Source organism: Gasterosteus aculeatus, chromosome 7, assembly GCF_964276395.1.
Source record: "Gasterosteus aculeatus chromosome 7, fGasAcu3.hap1.1, whole genome shotgun sequence".
Lineage (NCBI taxonomy): Eukaryota > Metazoa > Chordata > Actinopteri > Perciformes > Gasterosteidae > Gasterosteus > Gasterosteus aculeatus.
Window position 1 is genome coordinate 11718512 of NC_135694.1, and position 25967 is coordinate 11744478.

Consider the following 25967-nt stretch of genomic DNA (forward strand, 5'->3'; position numbering starts at 1 on the left):
CTGTCTTGTTTAGGTATAAACTTACTGTATATGTATTGATTTCTGTATTTATTATTTGTATGTATTCATACATTTATTTAAGCATTTATTCCTGTATGTATTCATCCATTTATTCACGCATTGACTTATTTATTCCTACTTCTACTTCAGTCCTCCATATTTTCCGTCCTCCACAGACAGTGGCTGTCACACCCCGCGGCTTGACGCGATTTGGCGACTCCTCGCTGCCTCACAGGAGTCGCGCGTTCTCGCGAGAGCAAGCGTCCCCCCTCTGTTTACTAGCAGTACTTATTAGCAGCGGTCTGTTCCCACCATCACTACCTAGCGGTCCACACCGAGCGAGTGTCCAGGAAACGCTCTGCTGCTGCGAGGAGGCTTTACCGACACTACGCCTCCGGCCGCCGGTTGTAGACTCCTCTTCTTGAGACCCGCGCGCGGCTGCAGACCGCCGGTCCGGCGTCAGTCTTCTCGGTCCGAGCAAAGCCGCAAAAGGAAGAAAAACACCCAACAAGCCGCGGGCTCGTGTTCGCTGCGCGCTGGTAACCAGGTAAGACCGAGACGCCTCCGCACACCCGTCACTGGTCCGTCCTTATTCGCTGCCCTCCGTGTCTTTAACCTTTTAATCGTTATTGCATCAGCGATCTCCGTGTTACTGATCAGAACCGGCACCGGGTCAGACGGTGTTACGTGCGGTCGCGCGGCCGCGCCAGATCCCGTCAATTAAAGGTCCCATCGATTACCAGCAAATCTACGCAGCTCTCGGGTTAATACTGGACATCGACTCCGAAACAACCCGAGCGATGTCTTATCGGCCCACAGAGACGGTCTCTGAAAATAACCATTTTTAGTTCAATTTGTTTTATAACTTGATCGTCGCTGCGCTCTTCACGCCGGAGGCGGTGCGCCTGTAATAGCAGGTGCACGTCTTGTAAAACCAGATTTAGTCGCACATGCATGCGCAGACAGAAATGTTTTCCGACAAAGAGGCATCCACTCGTGTACATAATGAATTGTAATTCGCAGCATTATGCACAGAGTTTCCTCCCGAGGAGCGGACGGGGCGGGATGCGCGTGTTGGAGGAGATATCGGTGGGTGATGCGCCGCGATGGGGAGACGCGCGTGTGTGTTGTGGTGTCTGTGTTCTTTCGTTCACTTTGTCCGTGTCACGAGCAGTATCGGATGTGCTTATGTTTGGGGTTTGCAGTGGCTCAGAAGCTCCCCCCCCCTCATCGCCCCCATAGATGCTTTAACCACAGCTGTTTATAATACGTATCTAATGCATATCTTGCAGTATTTCGTATGTCTAAATGATACACATTGCCTAACTCAACATCATCCCCCGGCAATTGAGATTTCTTAAATTGAATACATATTTGAAGCAATATTGTTGCTTGTTAGTTGCACTATTTACTGACGGAGGTGTCGTTGTGCTGCGTGCACAGCCTCTAAGATACTGCACATAGTGAAAGCAATTATCCCATTAAAGCAGCACGTCCCAAAACGCCTATTGTCTCTGACCTCTCAGGCACTCAAACCACTCAGTCTGCGGTGGCTCATCGCATCTCCACCTGTGTTGCATATTGCATAAGAGGAGGCTGCATGCTTACTGAAGTCCTCCGATACGTGAGCCAAAGAGCAGCAGAGTTGATGTTGTGCTTGTGTGGTTAAAGCAGAGTGGTCCTCCCTCTCCTCCCTGTCGTCCCTGCTGCGGTTCCCTGTAGCCTGGATTTATCGCCTCTGTAAGTCATAACAGTTAGTGCAGTGTTGGCAGCTGGCGGTGCACATTTGGTCATCGGCATTCTTCGGTGGAGTGACTGCCAAATTGTAATCAATGCTGCAGGTTTTGCTCATTTATTAAAATGTGCATCTGCAATTTATGTACATGGGATTAGGGAATTCTGACTCTGCATTTTCTGCTCCCTAAGGAGTAGTTCCACTGCGCAGTTTTGTGTGGCGCTGCTTTGCTAGTTTGACAAGCTCAAATGATTAAAGGACGAGGCGGGTGGGGTTTCAGATTCTCAACAAGGACCAAAAGCCAACAATGTGTTTTTCCTTCTCTCATATGTGACCACCAGTCAATCATTTCGTTTCAGGCAGATGTGAGTGTGAACTGTAGAAACTTAAAAATATTGCTTCTTTTATCGAAGGGTCATCGAGCTACTGCCACTGGTCCCTCTCTCGATTTTATTTTGGTCTGTTCCGATCTACAGTGTTTTGAAACCCTTCGAAGGATCAATAAACAAATTCACCTCCCCAACTTCCTATTAAAGGTTTGCCGCCATCTAACGCGGAGGTTGCAGATGGACACCGACATATAACACCCCCTCCGCTCACTCTTCCCTTTCCCAAACGGCAGATGCAAGGCCGGTAACGCTGTTAGCAACAGTTGACGTGACGATGACTGCGTCCACCTCATGCTTTCCCACAGTATAAAAGAGCGACTCTCACTAGATACAGTGTTTAGTTTGTCCTTTCTGGGCTATCGTGGGAAAACACAGTGATTCTTAGTGTCAGATTACACACAAAGGAAACCCTACAGTCAAAAGGTCAAAAGTTTGTACTGTAGTTCTGAATATTCTATTCTATCTATGCTGGTATGTCCCCCCATGCTACAACTACGTAAACAACACATCAAAAATTAAGTCTTGTCCATATATTCGTCCCTCAGTTCAGTTTGTGGGTGATTTTTTTTTTTTTTTTAGCATTGGAAAGGTTCCACACTGAGCCCCTGCAGGGTCTGTGTTTAGTGTGCAGCTTGACTTGTGACCCGTCAGCCTGTGGGTGGGCTAAGTGTCGGCACAGAAAGCAGTACAGCTTCACGTAGGAGTGGGTGGAAGGAAAAAGGCTCTGTTCCTGGTGCTGGGCGAGCTGATTCTCCACGTTAACGTTCTGCCTTTGAATCACAAAGAGGACGTTGGGCTCAGCCAGCACGCTCTGTTAACACGTCTCTTCCTCCTCTCTGTCAGAGCGCTGCATCCCTGTGCTGAAACTGCTCAGAACTGGGTGACGCGTTCCTTCATTAACATTAACTCATATCTTTTAGTTTATTCTCGATCAATCCCACAAACACCGTACTGCTGCCGTGAAACACTCCATGTGGGGATTATTTACTCCGTTGCAGAAAGTAGTTTCCAACAAATGCACAACTTCCTCCTGAGTAACATTTGTTAAAAACTACAACCAGCTGTTTAAGGAATTTGTATTATTATTCCAAATAAATATTTGTTTGGATACACTTTCTCAGTCAATTTAATGACAAAGTGTGTCCAAACTTTTGACTCCACTACTATATATCCACTCACCGGCCGCTTTATTAGGTTCACCTTTCTAGGAAAACTTTCAACCCCATTTTGCCCTTTTTTGGAAACATTCCTCAGAATTGTTGGTCCATATTGACATGACCGCATCACACTGTTGCTGCTGATTTGTCAGCTGCACATCTATGATGTTAATCTCCCGTTCCACCACATCCCAACGATGCTCTATTGGATTGAGATCCACTTTTACTGAGCTACGTAGTTATGATGCAACGGGAGTTAGTGATGTCAGTCTGCGATTTGATGGACTACAAAGACGCATCTTGGATGCGTTCGTCCATGTGTTGTTACAGTGCTGTGTCATATAGACGACATAAACAACCAGGTTCAAAGTATTATTTTATTAACACGGTTGTATGTAAATGAGTTAACAGTTACTTACATCTGCCTTCCTCGGTTATGATTGTTATATGAACGGCCGATTGAATATTTAAATGTTTAAATGTTTCTTTCATGAAGGATGGTCCAGTGGTTCCTATGCGGAAGGAGCTAAGTAGGGAAGCATTGCAGCTCCTTTCCTTAGAATTAGATAATTCAAACAGCTCTTATCATGGTGACCACTACGTGAAGGTCATTTCACTCCATTAGGAACCATCCTAAGCAAAATCCAGCCGAAATGAGCTTTCTGGCATGGTGCATTGTCCTGTTGGAAGTAGCCATCAGAAGATGATACACTGCGGTCATAAAGGGATGGGCATGGTCAGCAACACTACTCAGGAGGCTGCGGCTTTTAAACTAGGGGCCCAAAGTGTGCCAACGAAACATCCTCCACACCATCACCACCACCACCACCACCAGCCTGAACGATTGATTCAAGGCAGAATGGATCCATGTTGATCTTCTTCAAGGTTCAACGTGTTGTGCGTTGAGAGAGGGTGTTCTGCATTCCTTGGTTGTAACAAGTGGTTATTTGAGTTACTGAGTTACAGTCAGCCCATTCTCCTCTGACCTCTCACATTAACAAGGCATTTTTGTCCACACAACTGCCGCTCTCTGGATATTTTCCCTTTTCCCTTGGATGTTCTCTGTAAACCCTAGAGATGGTTGTGCGTGAAAATCCCAGCCCGTCGGGCACCGACAACCACGCCACGTTCAAAGTCCCTTAAATCCCCTCTCTTCCCCATTCTGATGCTCGGTCTTCTGATGCTTCATCAAATTGTCCTGAACAGGCTTACATGCCTAAATGCATGAGATATATTCTCAAGGCCAGATTTAGTCTCGCCTAAAGATAAATAACTTCACAAAGAGAAAATAAATATTGTGAAATAAGGAAATTTGGGTTAACAAACGTGTGTGTGTGTGTGTTGCTCTTATATTAAAGAAAGACGAGCCAAAAAATCCAAAAGGTTTGTTAAAGTGTTCTGTTTACTCTCGGTCCAAACCGTCACTTGGCACATTTTTAGCTTAGCTTGTTTGCTAATGGGACCAAAACATCACAGTTGATCAAAAATAAGTACAAACAACCCCTACGTGAAATCACATCTAAATATTTCGGTTTAAAATGCCGGTAAAAAAACAGTTGAGTTTGGAACATTTAGCTTCATGCTAATGTTGAGGCTCCATCAATCCATCAATCCATTGCCATAGTTAATATGTTAGCAGTCATAACAATAACAATGCAACTTGGAAGTGAAAGGCGATGGAACAGGAAAATGGAACATGGAAACTGTGTTCCAGTCTGATGAAGACCTAGATCACACATTAACCTCCTTGAGGCTCCTCCAGTGGGAGTATTCTATCTCACCCCCATCCAGAAGCTTTAACCCTCTGGAACTCCAGGAAACAGTCCAGTGAATTTATGGACACAACGTTTTGGTCCAGTGTTCCCCACACCACTTTCAATTTCTGCAGAATGGTGTTCTGAAAAACCATGAATATAAGGCCTAGTAATAGCAGACATGGCCTGGGTCATTTTAGACACTTGAAGCATTATTTGTTGCTCTCCAGTCTATTCCAGTCCAATGCCATTCTGATCCCCAGTGCCTTCCTATGACTGCATGTGTGCATGCGTGACTGTTTATGTCCGGTAATTGAAACATTAGAGGGCCAAACTGCAAAATGGAAAATTCCAGAGATTCCCCTGCTGCCTGTCCGTCTCTCTTTCTGCCTGTCTCGCTCTGCCCGTCTGTCTGTCCGTCACAGACACTTTTACTTTTTTACCCTCACATCAGTTAGAATGAGCTTGTGCGACTTGTAATAACAGCAAATGTTGCCATACTTTATGAATATGCATATCAATGCATATGAAATTGGAGGCTGTGTATTGGCATGAATCTTGCAATACAATGCTATTCTATGTTTCCCCTCCCATTCTGTCAGGGGGGGGCGGCTCCCGCCTTATATTACTTTGCATGTATGCAAAAAAAGGATGTTTGTGTTTTAAGTTTCACGGTTTGTGTTCTTAAACGGTGCCATTATTCTGTTATTATTTAGGGCTCCCATTCATTTGCATTATTTTCATCATGAAGTCTCGTAATGAATGTGTGTGTGTGTGTAGATGTTGCATCACCCTGTCCTGCCTGTCTCTCTGTAATGAACACTCATCATCTCAGCCTTTTGTCTTTTCCGTTTGATTCTCTGCCTTTTGTCTTTTCTACGTTATTCAAATACTTTCTATATATAGATGTATATTCTTTACGGCACAAACTTCTTCAGTAGAGTTTCAGAAAGAAGCTACACATGATCAACTCTCTGTGCTGTTTTCACACGTCTTTTCATAAATCCCCACATTGAACCAATACGTTTTCAGTCAGAGCATTATTTCCAGAAAGGGCCTGATTTAATAATTCATTGATAAATATTGAATGTCTTCCCCACACTGACGTTGACTTATCTGTCTAGTGTTCTATCCTGAGAGACACACACAGGGTTGCCGCCGCCCCCAGTGAAACCAATCCTCCTGTGAACTTCATACACAAATTCCTCCGTCTAATTTGGGGAGTGACACACTTTCTCCCACCATGATCCCTCCACTCGGCGTCTCCATCTTCCCCCTCCCTTATTTCCTCCCCCTCTTTGACTCCTCCCCCTGTCTTGCATACAGAGCTAATGTATTACATACAAAGTCAATGCAAAGACCCATTTGCAGGTGAGGAGTTCCCGTGACGCTGTGTCTTGAAGTCCTATCAGCGTTGAGAGGCTCGTCTTGTCATCACTGCAGGAGGTGGGTAGGCAGAGCGCTGCGATACCTCGATACCACACGATACCACGATGCTGTGTACAAGCAACAACGAGGCCGCCGTACCGACGCCGAGATGCCGTCATACTTTAGAATGTTCCAAACATGAATTCAGACTTTACAAATCAGCATCATTATGTCATTATTTTGGCATACCTTTTATCCCTGATCTTGTCTTGTACAAATGTACAGAAATGTGAACAGAGCAATCACTGATGTGTGGGGGGTTTATGTGCTTCATGTTGACTGCATGTAGCATTTAGCACACAGGCGCCTGCTGCTGCTGGACATAAAGGTGATTGACAGTGGAGTTTGCAGGCTGTTGAAACTACAATTAATTCACTTAAATAAGTTATAGAGCTGCTAATAATACTGATACAAGCAATATTGTTCAAGTTGCATATAATAATTTGATCGGTAAGACTACTGGGGGGTAAAGCACTTAATCACAGGTGGCTGAAATCCTGCAGATGGACTCATTTGTCAGCCATAAATTGTGATGCTGTGCCAGTTGATTATTAGCGAGATGGACTCAAAAGAAGTTGTATTTCTAGTTTTAGTTGATTAAAATAATAGCTCATGTTTATTGCATTTGGAACGCAGGTAATGAAAAAGCTGTATGAGCATCAGATAATCATCCCGCTCACTCCATCCTGACGTCAACGTGTGCGTCCTCCCACTTAAAAAACTTCTCACTATTGAAATTGTAACTATCAAATAGCCGTGTCACTGCAAACAATGTTAAATATCTGCCAAACGAAGGGTGTGAAGGTGCTCTAAATAAAAAGAACCTCCCCGGCTCATCACCAGGTTCATCCCTTTCTCTTCTTCTTCATCCTTTATTCTCTACTTCCCAGCAGCCTCCCGCTCCCTCCTCTCTTTTGCCTCCTCCTTGTTGTTCCCGCCACGCAGCTGTCGCTGCTATAAATAATTGCAATGCATACAGTCTCTCGCCCCTCTAACCCCATAAAAACATCTTTCCTTCTTCTATTCCTGCATCCCCCCCCCCCCCTCTCTTACATGTGGCCTGCATTGATTTCCAGCAACATGGAGCCAATGCCGGTGATGCCCTATTGGCTATAAAAGAGGATTTAAGAATAGAAAATCTATTCTGAGTATTGTTATTTATTTTTGTTCATATTACTTAAATTATGTTTTTATTTGTTCTATTGATTTAAAAGATTATATATATATTCTTTGCCTTGACGGCGACGTCCAAGCAGCGTGTATGTAAACTGCTTAACTGGCCGCGGCTTCAAACTGTCATGCTTAAAGCAGAGCTGTGGTGTCACTGATTCCTGAGCAGCGTGTTCCTAACAGAAACACACAGCGGCATGAAGACAAGTGGAGCCACCGAGGGCTGTTAATGGGAGCTAGAAGCCCCCCCGTTGTAAAGGCCTTGTGCTGGTGAGAAGCTTTCCTTGTGTAACGGCGGCACAACGTGATGCTGCCTGCTGTTAGATGAGCAGGAAGATGGGAATGAAACGAACCTCCACACCGCTGTGCTCTCATGCAGGGGCCCCCGTAGTGAAAGGCACACGATGCCGGCCCTCCAAGTGGCCCGTGCTTTGAGTGCTCCAAGTGTGTTGGAAAGGGAGCTTCATAGTCCACATGCCCGAACCTTTAAGTTTTATTTTCAATGCTCCATTCGAGGGTGTCCCCGACCAGTGTTTTTCAGCTGCATGGGTAAAGTAGAGTAGCCGTTTACCGTGTCATCCACATGACGCACCAGAAGTCTGAAAAAAGATGCACGCGTGACTTTTCCAGTTGTATATGAGTACACGTCCCAATGAAATGACCACATGTCCGCTAACTCATTCCTGTGTCCTTGGGTAAGACACGTAACCCAACATTGCTCCAGTAGCGTTGACTACGATGTGTGATTGCTATTAATTCTGTGCAGACGGGACAGAGGATGTGTACAGATTGTAAAGCCCCCTGTTTGGGTTAATACAAAATTAATTGAATTGAATGCTAGTTGCTGATGGGCAGGTGTCGCTGTGTATGGTAGCTCCTGTCCTGTGTGTGTGTGAATGGGTAAATGATGACATGTAGGGTTAAAGAGCTATAAGTAGTTAGAAGATAAAGGTACATAAGAGGGGAATGTAGCTGATTCACATGTGGATATAAGCTTGAATTGGTTGGACACAGTAACAATCAGACAGGTTGAAGACAATGGTCGAGAACTAAAGGTTTTATTTCTCCTTTCGGGTCCCTTGTTTCGTAATCCGTTATAGATGCGTAACAATGCCCATAGATAGTTGTCTCCCACCTGTCAGGTCGCAGGCTCCGGTTTATGTTTGGCAATGTATGGTTGTCATAGTGACAGGATTAGCTTGGAGGTGCTGTAAGGGATACGGCGCAGCTGTGCGTGTGTGTGCGCGTGTGTGTGTGTGTGTGTGCGTGCGTGTGTGTATCGATACTATTTCTGAACACACTCTCTCTCGGTTGTATAGAGAATCTATTTTGGTGATGTCACCTTTCTCTATTCCTCGCACACATTTAAACAAACAAACAGGGTGAGAGTATTGTGAAGGGACATCCAACAAGGACAGAGTACGTGAAGCTTTTTCTTTGCAGGGTTACACAGGGAAACCCTAAATGTTCACGTAAAAATGAAATCAGGCCCGGCCACTCAATCATGTTGTTTTACCTGTACAGATGTTTCACAATATAAACATCACTGTGCGTCTGCAGCAAATATTATCTATATAATCTATATAATATTAGATCATATATATTTCTCCAAATCATCAAACTAGGCGTCTGACTTGTCGGGCGGGGTGTGGTTTGCGTAGAGTTGGATGATGACACCAAAACCCAATTTTGCTATTTGGGAGGATACCAAAAATGAAGGTTGTGGTTATTTTCATAGCTTGAATATTATTGGCATCGGTAGATTGTTAGACCACCAACAATTACCCCCTCATGTTTTCATAAACCAGGGATGTATATTAGCCACAAATGCCAAGTTTAATGTGTATCTTTCATGTCCAATCTGATTCAAGTGTGAGGTCTAGACAGAGGAACAATGTGGCTATTAGTAGAAATGTCATTGCCGATCAGTTCTATCCTCTTGAGTAATTAATGAAGGCATATAAAAACCGCAGTTAGGATTAGCAGAAAGCATAGATGTCAGTCCAGAGTTGAGCCCAGGAGGAAACTGGAGCACACGGCTGTTTCTTTAATTGCTTTGTATTGGGTGCAAGGACAGCAGGGCGCTGTAGATAGGGGCAACAAGCTGTGAACTGACATCGAACTCATTTGTCCCTGTGTCTCGGATTGGATAGAAGACAAAGTGGTCTCAGTTACCGCTGGAGGATAGATTATTTTTGGTTTAAGTGCTTGATAACCTTTATTTCTGTTTTGAGAATTTATTATGAAAACCAATGACCAATATGTGTAACTGATTTGGAATATTTCTCTTTGAAATATGTATGGGATAGTCAGGAATGATGCATCCTCCTGCTGAGTAAGTTCGCCTCGTTCCATTATTATACTGGAAGTTTACTTGCGTTTTAGAGATGCATATCTGCTAAAGGCCCCATTTAATCCATCAGGCGGTATGGCATTTACTGGGGTTTTACTCGGATGCCTTTTTATAGTCCCCTCATGACCGCACACCTGTCTCAGCCTTTGTCGGTAAGTGCTGAGGGGCTTTAGACAGTTCTGCTCCTTTCCCCTCCCTCACAGTGGAAACTTGCTAATATAAATTACAACAAATCGCAGAAGGGTTTCAATACTTCATATGGACATTACACAAAGAAGTAAATCCAGCAAGATTCTCGTCATTTACTTCTAATGTGATAAACATTTATACATGGAGCGTGGGCTCCATACAAGCATTAGCATTGTATGAAGCCCAGATACAAAGCATTAACCTTGGAAAGTTTTTCATCACAAAATGTGAGAACTTTTTCAGGAATCTGTGAATCGATTGACAGTGCTAGAAGATACGAGACAGATGATATGAGATACATGAAAAAGGGCATCTGTGGTACAATATAGCAGAGAAAATGTTTTGAAGTACTCTGTGGAATGGAGATGAAAATTACATCATGATATCAAGTAATCCGATCAGTCGGGGCTGTACGAGCAGTGGTAGCAGAGCAACATCGAGAAGCTCCTAATTGGCTTAAACACAGACGATTGTGAAGGAGCTGTATACAGTCTTTAAAAATGTTAAGGAACAGCAACCAATTGGTATGACTTCTGCTGATTATAATCACAATGCATCTGTGATCAAGAGGCCAGTACACAGCATGGCTACTGGCAAGGTTGCTTTTGCAAACAATGAAAGTAACCAAATGTTGGGGGTGGAGGGTCTAGCAGGATCCAGGTCATGTTATATGACGTAATGGAACACTGAATCCTGCAGGTTTTCACCATCACGAACATCAAACAAATGAGCAGCATCTGTTCATATACAGCAGCGGGACATAAACGGTTGGATCGTGCTGTAGCACTGACTTGCTCATCTGTGCTGTGGAGCAGCTGACGGCACTTGTGTTGAATATTTAATGAGTGTTTTCTGGGAAGCCAAAGCCCACCTACACAGCCGCATTCACTGACAACTTGCATCGGGTGTGTGGGCATCCTGAAGAAGACCTAACGTGTTTAACTGAACTCAAACTATAAATACAAGACCGATGCATTCAGCCTTCAGATATTTATTTTAGAAGTGACTTAATGAGATGATCGTGTTATTGTTTTAAAATATATTTTCTGTTGTTGAAACTAATTACTCCATGCTAATTATTATTATTATTAAAAATAGTACAAATTGACTTATCACATGTTGAGCATATCCGTTATGGTTCATAGATGCACATCTTTACTTTAATACTTGATTTTTTTCCTATACAGTATTTTCAATATTGTTCATTGATTACTCCGTAGGGGGCCACGCCTTTCACACCAAATTACTCTGAGCTTTCATTTCAAACTGTATCATGTGCATAGAAAATATTTGAGGGACACAGACTGTGTTTTACCTCAAGGGAGGTTAGTGGTTTCCCAAGTTTTAAATATTTTGATTCACCTTCCTCCAGACACCTCTTCTTTTTCTCCATGAGATTTTTTAGTTCCTCCTGATGATAATCAAAAGTTCTTTTCATGGGCTTAGTTGGGGGTTCCCTGTCTTGTCTTGATTTAAGAGTTAGGTAAGGGGGGAAGCAGGACGGGCCGAGCAGGCAGACACGAGTCTGACAGGATGGGGAGTCAGTTTCTGTCCTGGCTGACGAATGCAAGGTCTGCGGGTCAACTAGCAGATTTACCAGCCAAAGGGGGGTTAGAGACACACCAACACTATTCAACATACACACTCTGTTCGCTGATGTTTACGTTAAGTCAGGAGTCTGGACATTGGATGTGACCGGATCTTTAGATGCGGGAGGTGGAAGGTCCTCCTCTACGCCAGTTTAGGGCCAATAGAAATCTTTCCTTCTCTGTCTTTCAAGGGTTATAAAACATGATGTTCTTGCTGATGTTAGTTAGTTGTTCTTCCGGCCTGTGTGCTGCCTGAACTGCTCCTGCCTTTGCAAACGCAGCGCTGATACTTGACCTGTGATCTGACAAATAAATCTCCCAGAACGAGAGAAGTTGTTCGGCTGAATCTTTGATAACCCCGACCAGGCTCCAATTCTTGAACGCGTATTCTTACACTCCTTTTAAAGTATTTAAGTTTTGCAGCCGGCTGGAGCTCCAAAACTGCTTGTCTGCTAGCGAGGGGCACCAGTGGTGACAGAGCAGTGGTTTCAAACTCAATCACAGTGAGAGACAAAATTTAAAATATTGCCATATAGATACACGATACTAGAATTCAATAGAATAGCCCTTGTAAACCTTGTAAAAGTTTCTCTTGTGTCACAACCTTGCTCTTGGGCCATGACAAAAATGGAGAAACACTGAGTTGTAGATGACACGTGTAATTTATTTCTGGTTCAAAAACGCAAAGAAATAGCGCTCCCGCAAAATCGAGTGAGGGCTTGGACACACACACACACACACACACACACACAGCAGGATCTGCTCGAAACCAAAGGGCCGTCACACTGATGCAGCGGATTAGATGAGTAGCAGATGGAAACTATGAGTGTGAATACGGATTGTGAGGAGTACTATACGTCAGAGCAAGCAGCGATGTCAGAGGGAGGGCCGGTTGGTGATGGAGGTGGGCCGGTATTTGACCAGCCCAGCTACGTCGGCCCACCGGGGGTTTTCCCGGTATCCCCCATGGCCAGTCTTCACCGCCTGTTGCAGTTACCTCAGTCTATGTAGGTTTTTACAGTGGAAGCACCACGCAGCTGATATTAAATGTTGGTAGGCCCGGAAAATACTTGGATACTGGTACAAGCTGGTTTGAATGTTAACAAAGATGGTGTGGTTCCATGTTAGGTGCAAGACTTGTGTGACCAATATAACAAAATGGAAAAGTGTCTGGAAGAATCTTTGAATCTACCTTGAAGACACTTCCTACTTCCTCCGTCCTGTCATCTCTTTCCTCATCTGATTTCTACCTCGCTCTGTTCTCCATCGCTCTCCTTTACCGTAATCACATTACTCTCTCTCTGTCCGTAGTGCTGAGGGAAAGCAGACCCAACCCTACCTGACTGGAGAGGGAATCACGACCACAGCTCCAGCCCCACAGACCGCCTCCGCCATGCAGACCTCCGCCCTTCTCCTCCTCTCCCAAATCCTCCTCCTGTCTCTCCTCATCCCCACCTGCTCCTCACAGAGCGAGGCTGAGTTCACCGTTCAGACGCGTACCGGTCGAGTACGAGGCATCCGCTTGCCGGTGCCGGACCGAAGCTACGTCACCACCTTCCTGGGCATCCCCTTCGCAGAAGCGCCGGTGGGGAAGCGGCGGTTCCGTCGCGCCGAGCCCAAACGCCCGTGGACGGGGGTGTACGAGGCCAACGCCTACCCCAATGCCTGCTACCAGTTTGTGGACACGTCGTTCCCCGGCTTCCAGGGCAGCGAGATGTGGAACCCCAACAGAGATATGAGCGAGGACTGCCTGTACCTCAACGTGTGGGTTCCCTCTTCGCCCAGACCGCACAACCTCACCGTCATGGTGTGGATCTACGGCGGAGGTACTAGGTCATGACGCGGTATAAGTTAGGTTAGACATTAGACACATTCTCCATGTGTGGACTTCAGGCCAGCAGGTATTCAAAGAAATCCTTTTCAGAAGGCACTGCATTGAGTTGTACCTGTTTTATATCACAACATTTACAACGTGGGAGCAGGCGAGGCTGCTCCTTTTAGCCGCCATTAATATCTCCGTATCGGTAGTGGAATCTATATCTAAATCTATTTCCTTACAAATGTAAAGATAATGGATTCCTTTCAACATTAAGCCTCTCAAGCTGTGCGAATGACATGTGTGTCTGTTTGTGGGAGATTGTGATACATTAGCTTAATAAGAAACTGTGATACTTAACATTTCTAGGATTCTACAGTGGTTCTTCTTCTCTGGACGTCTATGATGGCCGCTACCTAGCTCACAGTGAGACGGTCATCGTGGTCTCCATGAACTACCGGATCGGTGCTTTGGGCTTCCTCGCTCTGCACGGCTCCTCTGAGGCTCCCGGCAACGTGGGTCTTCTGGACCAGAGGATGGCGCTGCAGTGGGTCCAGGACAACATCCATTTCTTTGGTGGAAACCCCAAACAGGTCACTTTATCACAGTTCAGTTTGGTTTATCTACACAAATAATCAAGAGCGCTTATTTTGACCCTGACTTCTGTGTTCGCTGCCTTTGACCAATCAGGTGACTATCTTTGGTGAGAGTGCTGGCGGAGCTTCGGTAGGGTTCCACCTCCTGTCTCCAGACAGCCGGCCCACCTTCACCAGGGCCATCCTCCAGAGCGGAGTCCCCAACTGTCCCTGGGCCTCGGTCAGCCCCGCCGAGGCTCGCAGACGGGCTACGCAGCTGGGCAAGCTGGTCGGCTGCAACGGAGGCAACGACACAGAGATGGTGGACTGTCTGCGTGGCAAACACCCGCAGGAGATTATTGACCAAGAGTGGCAGGTAACAGTCAGGAAAAAGCCAGTGAAACTTTTGATCCTTGTTTTAAGACACAGTCTTTGTTGACTAGAGCAGTGATTTCCAACCAGTGTGCCTTGAGAGATCATCAGGTGTGCCGTCAGAAAAGGTCCAATTTCACTTTAATCGGCTCCCAAAAGAAAGAAAACATTGTGAGCTTGAGGCAATACAGTGAAAGTTCTTTCATTTGGACCGCTTCGCACACAAACTGAGAAACAGGTGACTTTTATGAGGAAATCCACAAACGTGGATATGTTTGGGAGCTGTTTTAAGGATTGATGTCGTAGCCACAGACCGAATATGTATTTCTGAAAATATTGAGAGACAGTCTAACACACTATTGTTTTGGGGTTTTTTCATGAGAATTCTTGGGGATAAGCAAAATATAGATTAACTAAATTCTATCACTATGAACTGTGATTCAAATGATTGGTAGAATACCATGTCAAAGTATTGAAAATCCTACTTACTGGGGGGTCATATTCGGGTTTAATATTAACATGGTGAGTGAAGTGAAAACCTCCCTCACTATATAAAATTATATATTTTTAATTGGTGATCTTGGGCTATACAAAATAAGATTTAATTCAATTGAATTGAAACACACATTACACCATGCAGATTGATTTTATCTCCACCCATGGCCCACAGGAGGTGTCTGCCAGACAGCATAATGGAAGAGATACGCAAGTTGTCAGGATGTAATGAGGTGTTATTTCACCAAATCGGTAACGTGATATTTGGTCTTTTCTTTTCCCGGTATGCGTGTCAATTCAATGTCACTCAGATCCGCGCAACATATGAGCTTGTCCTCCTTTTCGGAACAGGTTCTGCCTTGGTCGTCGCTCTTCCGGTTCCCGTTTGTCCCGGTCGTGGACGGCGAGGTCCTGCCCGACACTCCCGAGGCCATGCTCAACTCGGGCAACTTCAAAGACACTCAGATCCTTCTCGGGGTCAACCAGGACGAGGGCTCCTACTTCCTGCTGTACGGAGCTCCGGGCTTCAGCAAGGACAACGAGAGCCTGATCTCCAGAGAGGACTTCCTGGAAGGTGAGGCTCACTTTTTATAAAAAGATTATCTACGCTGTTAATGTGGATGCAGACATTTTGACAGTTCTCCATAATCCGAGAGAATTGTAGGAATACTTTACCATGTCACAGTTTTCTTTTTTTTTAAATGCTCTTAAAAAAGTTGAACCTCCCTGTGCCAGGGGTCAAGCTGAGCGTGCCTCACGCTAACGACATTGGCCTGGAGTCAGTGGTGCTGCAGTACACTGACTGGATGGACGAGAACAACGGGCTGAAGAACCGCGAGGCCATGGACGACGTGGTGGGCGACCACAACGTCATCTGCCCGCTGGCCCACTTTGCTCGCATCTACGCCCTGCACAGCGCCCTCAAGTCCAGCACGGGAGGGGCGGTGACCGGCGGATCTAGCTCACAAGGTAAGCTGTGCGAGTGGGTTTCCGTGGTCCTTTTCACACCCTGTGATGCACCAGCTCAGCTTGGTGTCACCAGCTGTAGTTCCACACTCTTAACCTCACACTGTCCGACTATAGCGGACTGTAGCTGTCCACGATTTTGTTTATGTACAATTACTGGCCACTGATTTAGCTTCTGGTACGTGCCTGAGTTTTCACTGCGGTGATACATGAATAAATTGAGTTTGTGACTGTTATTTTTTAAATTTGTTATCTGCCCAGCTGGCTCAAATTCCCGTGTGCTGGGAAGAGATGGAAAAATGAAGCTTGGAAAAGAACTGGAAATTACTGGCCTGTACTTCTAAAGTAGTATTAACCCTGTTGGCCACATGATGGTGCTGTTAATTATGCCCCCAAAATTAGATTTTTTTTTAAATATCACGCCCTTCACGCTGATCTGGGTCCTGCTGTTTTACCTCTTGTTTCTCCGGCAAAGTTCTTCTCTCGTACCGAGTTCGAGATGGGTATTCTTGGAAGGACACTGCTCATCGTTGCTCTTGTTATGTTGTTAAACGGCGCGTCGCAGGAATCGGCCTGACAAGAGCTCAGCCTCATTTTTCCGGCTTCTTGAGGTCAAGTCAGGAGCACAGATCGCACACACTGTCCCCTTCTTAAGGCTGGCGCATGCGTCTGCGTCGTTGCGTCGACGCACTCGTTTCAATTCATGGTTCTGCGTGTGTTGGAGAGGAATTCACCGCCTGAACAACAGGCGGAGTAACGTGTTTTTGTTGAAGACGACCTAGAGAGTCACGTCTATTTATTTATTTATTTGTTTGTTTATTTATTTATCATAGACTTTATTGCCTCGTGCCACTGCTGCTTTTCATCGCGGACACATTTGTCCCGTATTTTTCTCCACAACTTTGTGCACCTCTCCACCGGCAAACCGGCGTTTGCGGCGATCTCCCTCCGTGAATCCAACCAGCTTCTACAACCCGCCAATGACGGCTTGTATAAGCGGTCATATTTACCCATTTCTTTCAACAAAAGTTCTTCAATCTGATCCGTTCTCTCGAAAACATTCTTCGTTTTAATAATGGCAGTATTGTGCTATGAAAACGGAATTGTGAGAAGGATGCAGTTAGCAGACCAATCGCAGCCTGGTGCGCTGCGGGAGGCTTGCGTCGCTTGCGTAGCTTTCGACGCAAGCCTAGAAAAATGGGTCGACACACGCAAGGACGCAAGGAGGTGTGAAAAGCGACGCTCTGAAAACGCAGAAGCATAAACTAGGCTTTACTGTGCAATTTCATTTCCAGCCTGTTCACAGGTCTGTTGAATAGCTCATCTCTTGGCAAAGAACCGGCAGTATATATATCAGTAACCAGAAACTCTGGTGCAATGGGATAACTTACTTACTTAACTTACGTATTTTGGTCCTATTACACCGTTCTGATGGCAGTAAACAGTTGTAGCTTCGATTATCATTGTTCCAGCTGTGATAGATACAGTATGGCAGCTGGTCCCCCCCCCCCCTCAACAGGGTGCTCAAGGACCTTCATCAAGATGGACTCCATTCCAGACAATTATGGAGCGAGGTGTCCACCAAACCAAACCACTGCTAGCGACACAAAACATCCATCTTTTTCTCCTTAAGGAGGGGTCTACCTCTACCTGTTCGATCACCGAGCGTCCAACCTGGCCTGGCCGGAGTGGATGGGCGTCATCCACGGCTACGAGATCGAGTTTGTCTTCGGCCTGCCACTGGAGAAGAGACTCAACTACACCTTAGAAGAGGAGAAACTGAGCCAACGCATGATGAAATACTGGGCCAACTTTGCAAGAACCGGGTAAGGCCTCAAAACCTGCAGTGTATATTTTATTAATAACAGAAAAAAGAGAGAGACTTGTGCACCAGAGATGACAGATTAGGTTGCTTAGCTGAAGGGTGATGTAGTGGTTAGTAGAAGTCACACGGTCTGGTTTCTGCAAAGCAAACCCCTGACCATGCAAACATTTTTTGCCATAGCAGCCCAATTTGGGCAGCCAATATAATGTATTTCTCCGACACATCAGGTCAGGGGCCAGATCAGGGCAGATCAGGGCAATACTATGGTATATTCAGCGGTGATGGAAACACCATTGGAGTTGGTTGGTTGGTCTGTTAACACTTCCATGGTCCATATTGCTATATCTACGAAAGGATTGGAGGAATTTTCAGGAAATTTGGCAAAGATGGTACCCTAGTAATTGCTTTCACTTTCCTCTAGCTCTAGAGGAAAGAGTTTTTACTTCTTCATCTAAATATTTCCGCATCTACTTAATGGATTGGCACAAAATGACTGTACAGACATTCATGGTCCCCAGAGGATTAAGCTCATGGACCCAGACATCTTATCTAAGGTGATCATCAACCATCTTTAAACCACTCATCCTTCATACGGCGTCGCGGGGGGGGGGGGGGGGGGCGACTGGGCGGCTGTCAATCCCAGCTAACTTTGGGCGAAAGGTACACCTTGGATTGGTCACCAGCTAATTGCACGGCTAACAAACAAGCATTCACACTCACATCCACCAATCAACCTAATCCCCAGAGCATGTCTCTGGACTGTAGGAGGAAGCAAGAGTATCCGGAGGGAACCCACGCAGACACATGGAGAACTTTGCCTAATCATTTGTTAATGATTAGGGCTAGGCAAGCAACGCGTCATCACTGGCAATTGGTGTTTTATTGTGAATTGAAGCAGCTTTTTTTGGTCAATATTATTATTTTGAAACTCACGGCTTTGAATACAGATAAAGACCAACCATAGGTCACGGGTGGGATGTTGATCAGTATTGGCTTGGTAGGGGCGTCATCACGTGTCCCAACCAATTAAAACAGTTGGGGGCGGGGCTTAAGACTGCTGCAGCGCTCCTAGAAAAGAACTGCGGGCAACAGAAAAAGGGAGAAAGGTAGCGTACTCTTACCTGGACATCTTCATTTGAAATCTCTTGCCAGACGGAAGAGTTTATAGAACTAACATTAATAACCTGATTTCTGAAAGTGTTTTTTTTTACTTTCTTTGACTAAAAGGAAAAACAACACAAACATCCCTGCACAGTAAATCCCAGTGTCTGTGCTGGGACACTTACTACTCAACATTAATTATTGATAGAAAAATAGATTATTGATAAATTTACTATTCAAGATGCTCCCAGATAAAAAAAAAAATATATATATATATATATATATTTACGCTGGTAAAAAAAACGATTTATAAGTGTTAACTTGCCTGTTAAAATGTTAGGATTGTGGAGGGTACCTTGTTTTTCAGACCAATACAATGTTAATACCCTGGCAGTGGCAAAAGTGTTTTTTATATATGATTTGATGACATTAATTTCCATTTTGGAAGTTGAGATTTATAAAAAGTATCTTAACTGCCCTATGTAAAGGAATACTGCTGTTAAAAAGCACCTTATTTGATTTGCACAAATAAAACTAAGCAATTCACCACCTTTATAATTGTATAATTACAATGCCATTAATCCGAGATTCATGCGATTAATCCTGATTTTAAAAAATGTAATCGTTGCCCGGTACTATTTTTTTTTAAATTTAATTATCAAAAACCCTGTAAAACTGATGAACTTTCAGCTCTACTTTGGGTTTTGTGCTAATTCTAGAACTAAGATGATAAGCACATACTCCTGCTAAACGTGAATGCCAACATGTTAGTATTAAATTAGCATTTATCACAGAGTCCGGCTGTGCCTCACAAAGTTACTAGGTGATGTGGTGCAGACTTTACATTTTAGTAATCTGTTTTTAATCCCTTGTTTTACTGTCTCTGGTACTTGCTTCTCGTCCTCCTCCCTCAGAAATCCCAATGTGAACCACGACGGGCTGGCAGACAGCAGGAAGCGCTGGCCTCTGTTCACCGTCAGCGAGCAGAAACACGTCGGACTCAACACTGAACCAATGAAGGTCCACAAAGGTCTGAGGAACCAGATGTGCGCTTTCTGGAACCGCTTCCTGCCACGCCTCCTTAACATCACTGGTATGTAACAGTGCTGCTCCTCAACACACAACATCAGTGCTGAATGTAGGTCTTCACACGCTGGCATTTTTGTTGCCAATATTGAGGTTTGTCCTGAAGAAATGTCATTGTATATATTTATAATATTCCACATCTATTTTCAACGTCTATACATGTGATAATCAAATCAATCTCCATGTAGCCTTGAACCATCTTGTGGTTCACAATACAACTAAAGACAAAAGACAACTTGTGGCCGTGACATAAACCACAACTGGTAATGAGACCTTAAAGGTCTGTAGGCATAGTACTAGTCAAAAGTTTGGATACACTTTCTCATTTAATTAAATAATACGATTAATAATAGGATGTGTCCAAACTTTTGACTGGTACTGTAGGTGTACAGATGACAAAAATGCAAAATCCTTATCTTAATTTTATTTCCATTTCCATTCCATATTTTTGTTATTTTTCAAAGGTATGAGAGGAAGGAGTGTGAACCTGCTCCACTGGTTGCTAAATAAAATCCATGTTGCAACAGCCAAAACCCAAGGCCAAATGCCATAGTTCAAGGTTTCAAAACTGCAGTCCACAGAGCAGTGGATGAGAGGTGTAGCAAAGTCATTGTCCGATTGCATTGCAAATGTTGATGATACGTAATCTTAACAATAAAGACAATTGTACAATTGTTTTGGGATGCAAATTAAATGCATGGGGAAAAGAAATCCAACGTTGTGTAGAAGCCTCAAAGAACAACGTCTAACGTTTGATTGCGCTGTGTCTCTTCTCTCAGACAACATCGATGAGGCAGAGCGCCAGTGGAAGGTGGAGTTCCACCGCTGGTCTTCCTACATGATGCACTGGAAGAGTCAGTTTGACCACTACAGCAAGCAGGAGCGCTGCACTGACCTCTAAGAGCCTGAGCAGAGAGATGAGAGAATGTCAGGGAGGGGGAGGCAGAGAGAACCATTTCCCTCCATAGCCCCCCTTTGAAGTCTAACTTCATTCAAACTTTTTTTTTCTGTTTCAGTCCACACACAACCACAGGCACTGTTGATATTTAGTTGTCTTATTTATACTATTTATTTCTTTTGGGGGGGTTTTCTGAGTTTGTGTGTGTTTCTGTGTGAAGGACTATGGAGGGAAGTTGTCCTCGAATATTAGAAATGTCAAAGATGTGTCATTACCTCGGGTGTGTGTGTGCGTGTGTGTGTGTGTGTGTGTGTGTGTGTGTGTCTGCATGGGTGCATACGAGTGTGTGTTTAACTAAAATCTCTACAGGCCCATGACATTGCACCGCTGCTGGTTTACTGTTGACGCACTTATCTTTGTGTTGATCTCGTAAACTCATCTTTTGGTTTCCGGACGATTCCTTCTTTCCAGCACATCAGGGTTCTTCTGGTTTTTCTGTCGAGGCCTTTTTTAGTCATGTTCATGTTATGACCACTATTCCCATTACCTGAGGTGTTCAGCTTCACTTTGTCTTGTGTATTTTCATGTGGTAAAGCCATAAGCTGGGTTGCATCATAGTGTTTCTGTGTGTAAAGGCTCCATGGAAACTCTAAACTCCCTACATATCTCTATTTATGGGGAAATCACTTAATGGTAGTTCGTTGTGATGTGAAAGTTTTAAAATGATATCCTTTCACCTCTACTTTAGATGCTACGTGACACTCATTTGCCTCATTTTGATTTCAAAATTTGCCTTTGAACGAGCTGAACAACGGTTGAACAGAAATAGAAACCAGCCCTGTTTGTGTTCACGGACCTGTATCCATGCTCTGTCCTGCCCGGGAGTAGAGAGGGTGAGCAAAGGAACGGATCCCAATTTTTCTCTAACGCTTTGGGAAAATTGTATTTGATGCAACTGTTAATAGAAATCATTTTTTATTTAACTTATTGTTATAGCATACAGTGTTAGGACGGATTTAAGACTGATTTCGTTTTTTTATATATATAGATATATATAATTTCTTTTTTTTTTTTTATATCACATACCCAACCCACTGTGATACTCCAAAATACCCCTATGGGTCCTAGAACCGCCATTTGAGAAACGCACACTAAAGCCAAAGTTATGCTCTCGTAGATTTCACGGGAGGGTCATGGGGAAATTGGGAGTTTCCCATAAAGAGATGGGAGTGGACGCGTAAAGTCCGCCTAATTATGTATTCCGCGGTATGTACAGGAACCGCCCTCTGAAGCGTGCCTATGTTTTGCGGTGCAAATTCTCCGCCTCTTAAAAGCAGGTGTAAACCAGAATGCGGGTTTCCTCACATATGCCTCCTGGTGAAATGGCAACAATAATCCGTGTCAGACGGCGACAAAGCCCAAGGAGACGAGCTGAAAGGATATGTGTAAACTGACGTATCACAGCGAGCGCTTTCTGCGTGTCGGCCATGGCGCTGATAATACTACGTTTCTAGTACACGAGGGCCAGAGAGTATTACACATTCTGCCACAACGATGTGTAATAAAATATAACCGAAGCTATAAATTAAGGGATTATCAAAATAGTTGCCAATGAAGTGTTTCTCTATCGATTAGCGTGACGATTTCAGCAAAGGTTTAGTATTTTACATCTGCTTGTAGAAGGATCATGTCATTTTTTTAGAACATTGCCTCACCATAAAGCCACTACGCATAACATTTTAAAGATGTCTTGCCATGTCGCAATTGTCTGGTAGCGTTCAGAATGTCGCTACTCTGCAATGAAATGATTACATTTGGAAATGTTTGCAGCCTTCGTATACATTTGTGCTTCATTTAGACAAATTTGTATGTTACTGTGAGAGTGAATCCGTTGCTAGAGGGAGGGATGTTGGGAAACGGGACTAGGTGTGTTACCCCCAATAAGATTAAAGATATCGGTACATTGTCTGCAATGTGATACATTGAACCATGTAACAATTCAATACAGTTTGATATAGCGCATGTGTTACACTTCATAGCATGTTAGCTAGTTTTCTCCCCACCAGTGACGACCAGCTAGCATACTTGACGTGCTGCAGCGCTCTGCCACGTCTCCTCTCCCCTAAAAACACACATAGACTCTTCTCTCGCAGATAGGACTTAAAAAGCTGGTCCATTGGAGATATTTTTCTGTTTATGACGGACTCATATGTTTTTAATTCCTCTCAAATATTGTGTTTTGAACAGACAATGTTGTATCTTAGATTGTTGTATTCATTTTCCTAGATACCTTTGAATTCGAGCAAGAGACCTTCAGAGTCATTCTTAATGAAAAACCCTTTAAAAATACAATATATGTCTTGTGGGTGCGTCTTTCAATCCAAATCGTTCTGCTGGGATGAGATGTGAGCCCCAACATAGCTGGTATTGAGGAACCGGGGGTCATGTCATCGGCATTGTTTCAGGAACAATTACTATAGTGAATAACCGCACAGTCTTGTGTGTGCATGAAGGAGAGGAAGTCTTCCTCTCCTTCATTTAATTTTTATTTCCACCAACCGCCCACCAATCTCCTCTCCTTCCCTATCCCCCAGCACCCCCAGCTGTTCTTCTCCCTCCATCACCGCTGTTTCATCTTCATCTCTAGTCTACCTCCACTCAACCTCCTGTCTCTCGTACCTTCAAGCCTTCATCCGTCACTGCCTTCTCCCCACCTACGCTCTTAAAACCTTTATTTATACCCTTGGATCTTTGCTCCTTCCACCTCATCAAACTTCTTTCCCTCTGCATCGTCCATCTCCCAGTTGCATCACCCCCCCTAGTCATCTCTCTCTGTCCTCCCGCTTTCTCGTTAGTCTAATGGAGGCCGAGTAATTCACTCAGCGGCAGGATAATGTGACAGGGCGCTTGCTCAGCCTCTGGCCTGCCAGCCGAATAGGACTCATTGGATGAATGGATGGATGGAGGTGGAAGGTACAGAGATGAGGCGAGGAGAAAGGGACCGAGGAGGGCAGGGTAGAGGGTGGACGGAGATGTGATGTAAAGATGAAAAGACAGTCAGAGAAATGCATTACATAACTCTCTCCCCTTAGAAGATGTTGTTTTGTGAGCGGGTTTCAGCTTACACATGTGGCACTGATGGTGAATAATTGATATGTAATTAAAATATTTTCATTTAAGTAGTGTGATTTACTGACAACAACAAACTATTTTTAAGACTTATTTAAGTGAATAATTTAAGGGGAGTTTTGTATCTCCATTACAATGAATGCTTTTTATTTAACACTAACAATGGTTTAGCTGTTCAGAGCCCAGAACGTCCTGGAACAAAGCATTTCATGTGTATTAGGTAATGTACATGCACAAGTTCCATAAATGTACAAGGTAATGTCCTGTTTGCACAGGATCTGTATGTTGTGTGCATACAATGTTATCTTGTGGTTAGAACAAGATGGTATACTGCACCGGTTTTAGCTGGTTGGCAATTCATCTGGATCTTGTGTGCACACAATGTTGATCCCGCTAGATAAGAACCGCGCCAATGCTCCATATGTTGTCGGATCCCCCAAAAAGTATGATCCATGTGCTATCATACGTTGCATGCAAATAAAAAATATATATAATCGTCCAGAACCTTTGAGACTCTCCAACAAAAGTCTCTCGTCCGCTGACAGTTGACTTTCACTACCTTCTCACTCCACTTGCATTATTTGTCCATCCACGCTCTTTACCACTACGTGTGTGTGTGTGTGTGTGTGTGTGTGTGTGTGTATATAATGTACTCACTGTACTTGCCTGTCGACCTCTGCCATTTTTATTTACTAACACTGGGAGGAACTTGAATCAGCGCTGTGATTGGCTGATTTCTGTTGCGTCGCTGTTGGCATGTTAAGCTCCTATTTATGGATTGGAGTAAAGTAGTCTTGCTTTAAAAAGAACTAAATATGAATAAAGGGTTGCACCTGATGTCCTAAATAGAATGGAGTGGAGAATGCATGTGTGATTGGCTGTGTGAGTGACAGCTTCTCCAGCTCCTCTCATCCAATGGGAGACCCCGCTTTAACCCTCCTTCCTTGCCCTCCTATCAGAACCTTGTGCATGTCCTGAAGTCCATCCGTCCCCAGCATACCCTTCCAAACTTGGACTGTTATTTTCTGTAAAAATTTGTACTTTTGAACAAAACTATTATCAAAGTCACTTAATATATATCTAATGTTGGGTATGTTTTGATGTTAGCAATAAGGTAACTACATCAGTAAAGGAATATATTTGATATTTAAATGCAGTGAAAATATAATGTGATAAAACAACAATGATGATGGATAGAGGTTGTGTTTTAAAAGCAATATTATTCTGTGTAAACTAAAAATGAGTGCCATAAATCCTTTTTCTTGTGTTCGTTCTGTTTGACTTTGTTTTCTGGTCCTCTGCCTCATCGTTGTTTGTGCCGGTCACTAGTACTGCAAGTGTTGAAGGCTTCTGTAGCTTCCCAGTATGTCTCTGTGTATCATGAATGCTGACTTGGTAAAGCTATAGCAACAGAAATAAAGACACCCAGCTGCTTCTGTCCACACCGAGCCTTCATTGAGTCTCAGCACCATGCTCTGTCCTGCCCGGGATACTATATATTTATATTTATATATATTTATATTTATATATAAAATCAGTGGTAATATAGGAAGTGGTGTCCTTTAATATCTGATAGCGCTTTCATGCTGCCCTCTAGTGTTCATTCTTTGTTTCTACAAAGCAAATGAAGATCACCAAAGTGAAAGTATTCATACTAAATCAGACACGGCAGAAACCATTATTTGTTCTCTGTCAAAACCGGTCGTAAAACTACGGTGGCCCTAAGGTGTTCAAACACTATAGAGCTGTGGGCTCAGTTTGTCCCCTAGGGCTACTATAGAAACACTCATTCTAAGCTAAGGAAAACCCAACAATTCTTAGTTTTAGGGGCTCATACACTACTGTTATTAGCACGCAAACCAGTAAGGGGCTGTGGTTTATCAAATGTTCTTGGTTATTTTTATGACACATCAAAATCGTTTTGTGATTAATTTTATTGT

At 44.0% G+C, this 25967-nt stretch overlaps 1 protein-coding gene across 2 annotated transcripts; it reads left to right on the top strand.

Annotated features, from left to right (window-relative positions):
* Nucleotides 1-232: 232 nt before the first annotated feature.
* On the top strand, nt 233-25467 carry ache (acetylcholinesterase (Yt blood group)). 2 transcript variants are annotated; one of them, XM_040181663.2, is made up of 9 exons: nt 233-547; nt 13076-13590; nt 13950-14173; nt 14271-14531; nt 15374-15596; nt 15758-15991; nt 17622-17814; nt 19829-20007; nt 20780-25467. In XM_040181663.2, the coding sequence occupies exons 2-9, from the start codon at nt 13158-13160 to the stop codon at nt 20899-20901; spliced, it is 1869 nt and encodes a 622-aa protein (XP_040037597.2). In that variant the 5' UTR covers nt 233-547; nt 13076-13157; the 3' UTR covers nt 20902-25467. The 2 variants fall into 2 exon arrangements, with proteins under 2 accessions (XP_040037597.2, XP_077961855.1); XM_078105729.1 differs by lacking the exon at nt 233-547 and adding an exon at nt 6389-6481.
* Nucleotides 25468-25967: the final 500 nt, after the last annotated feature.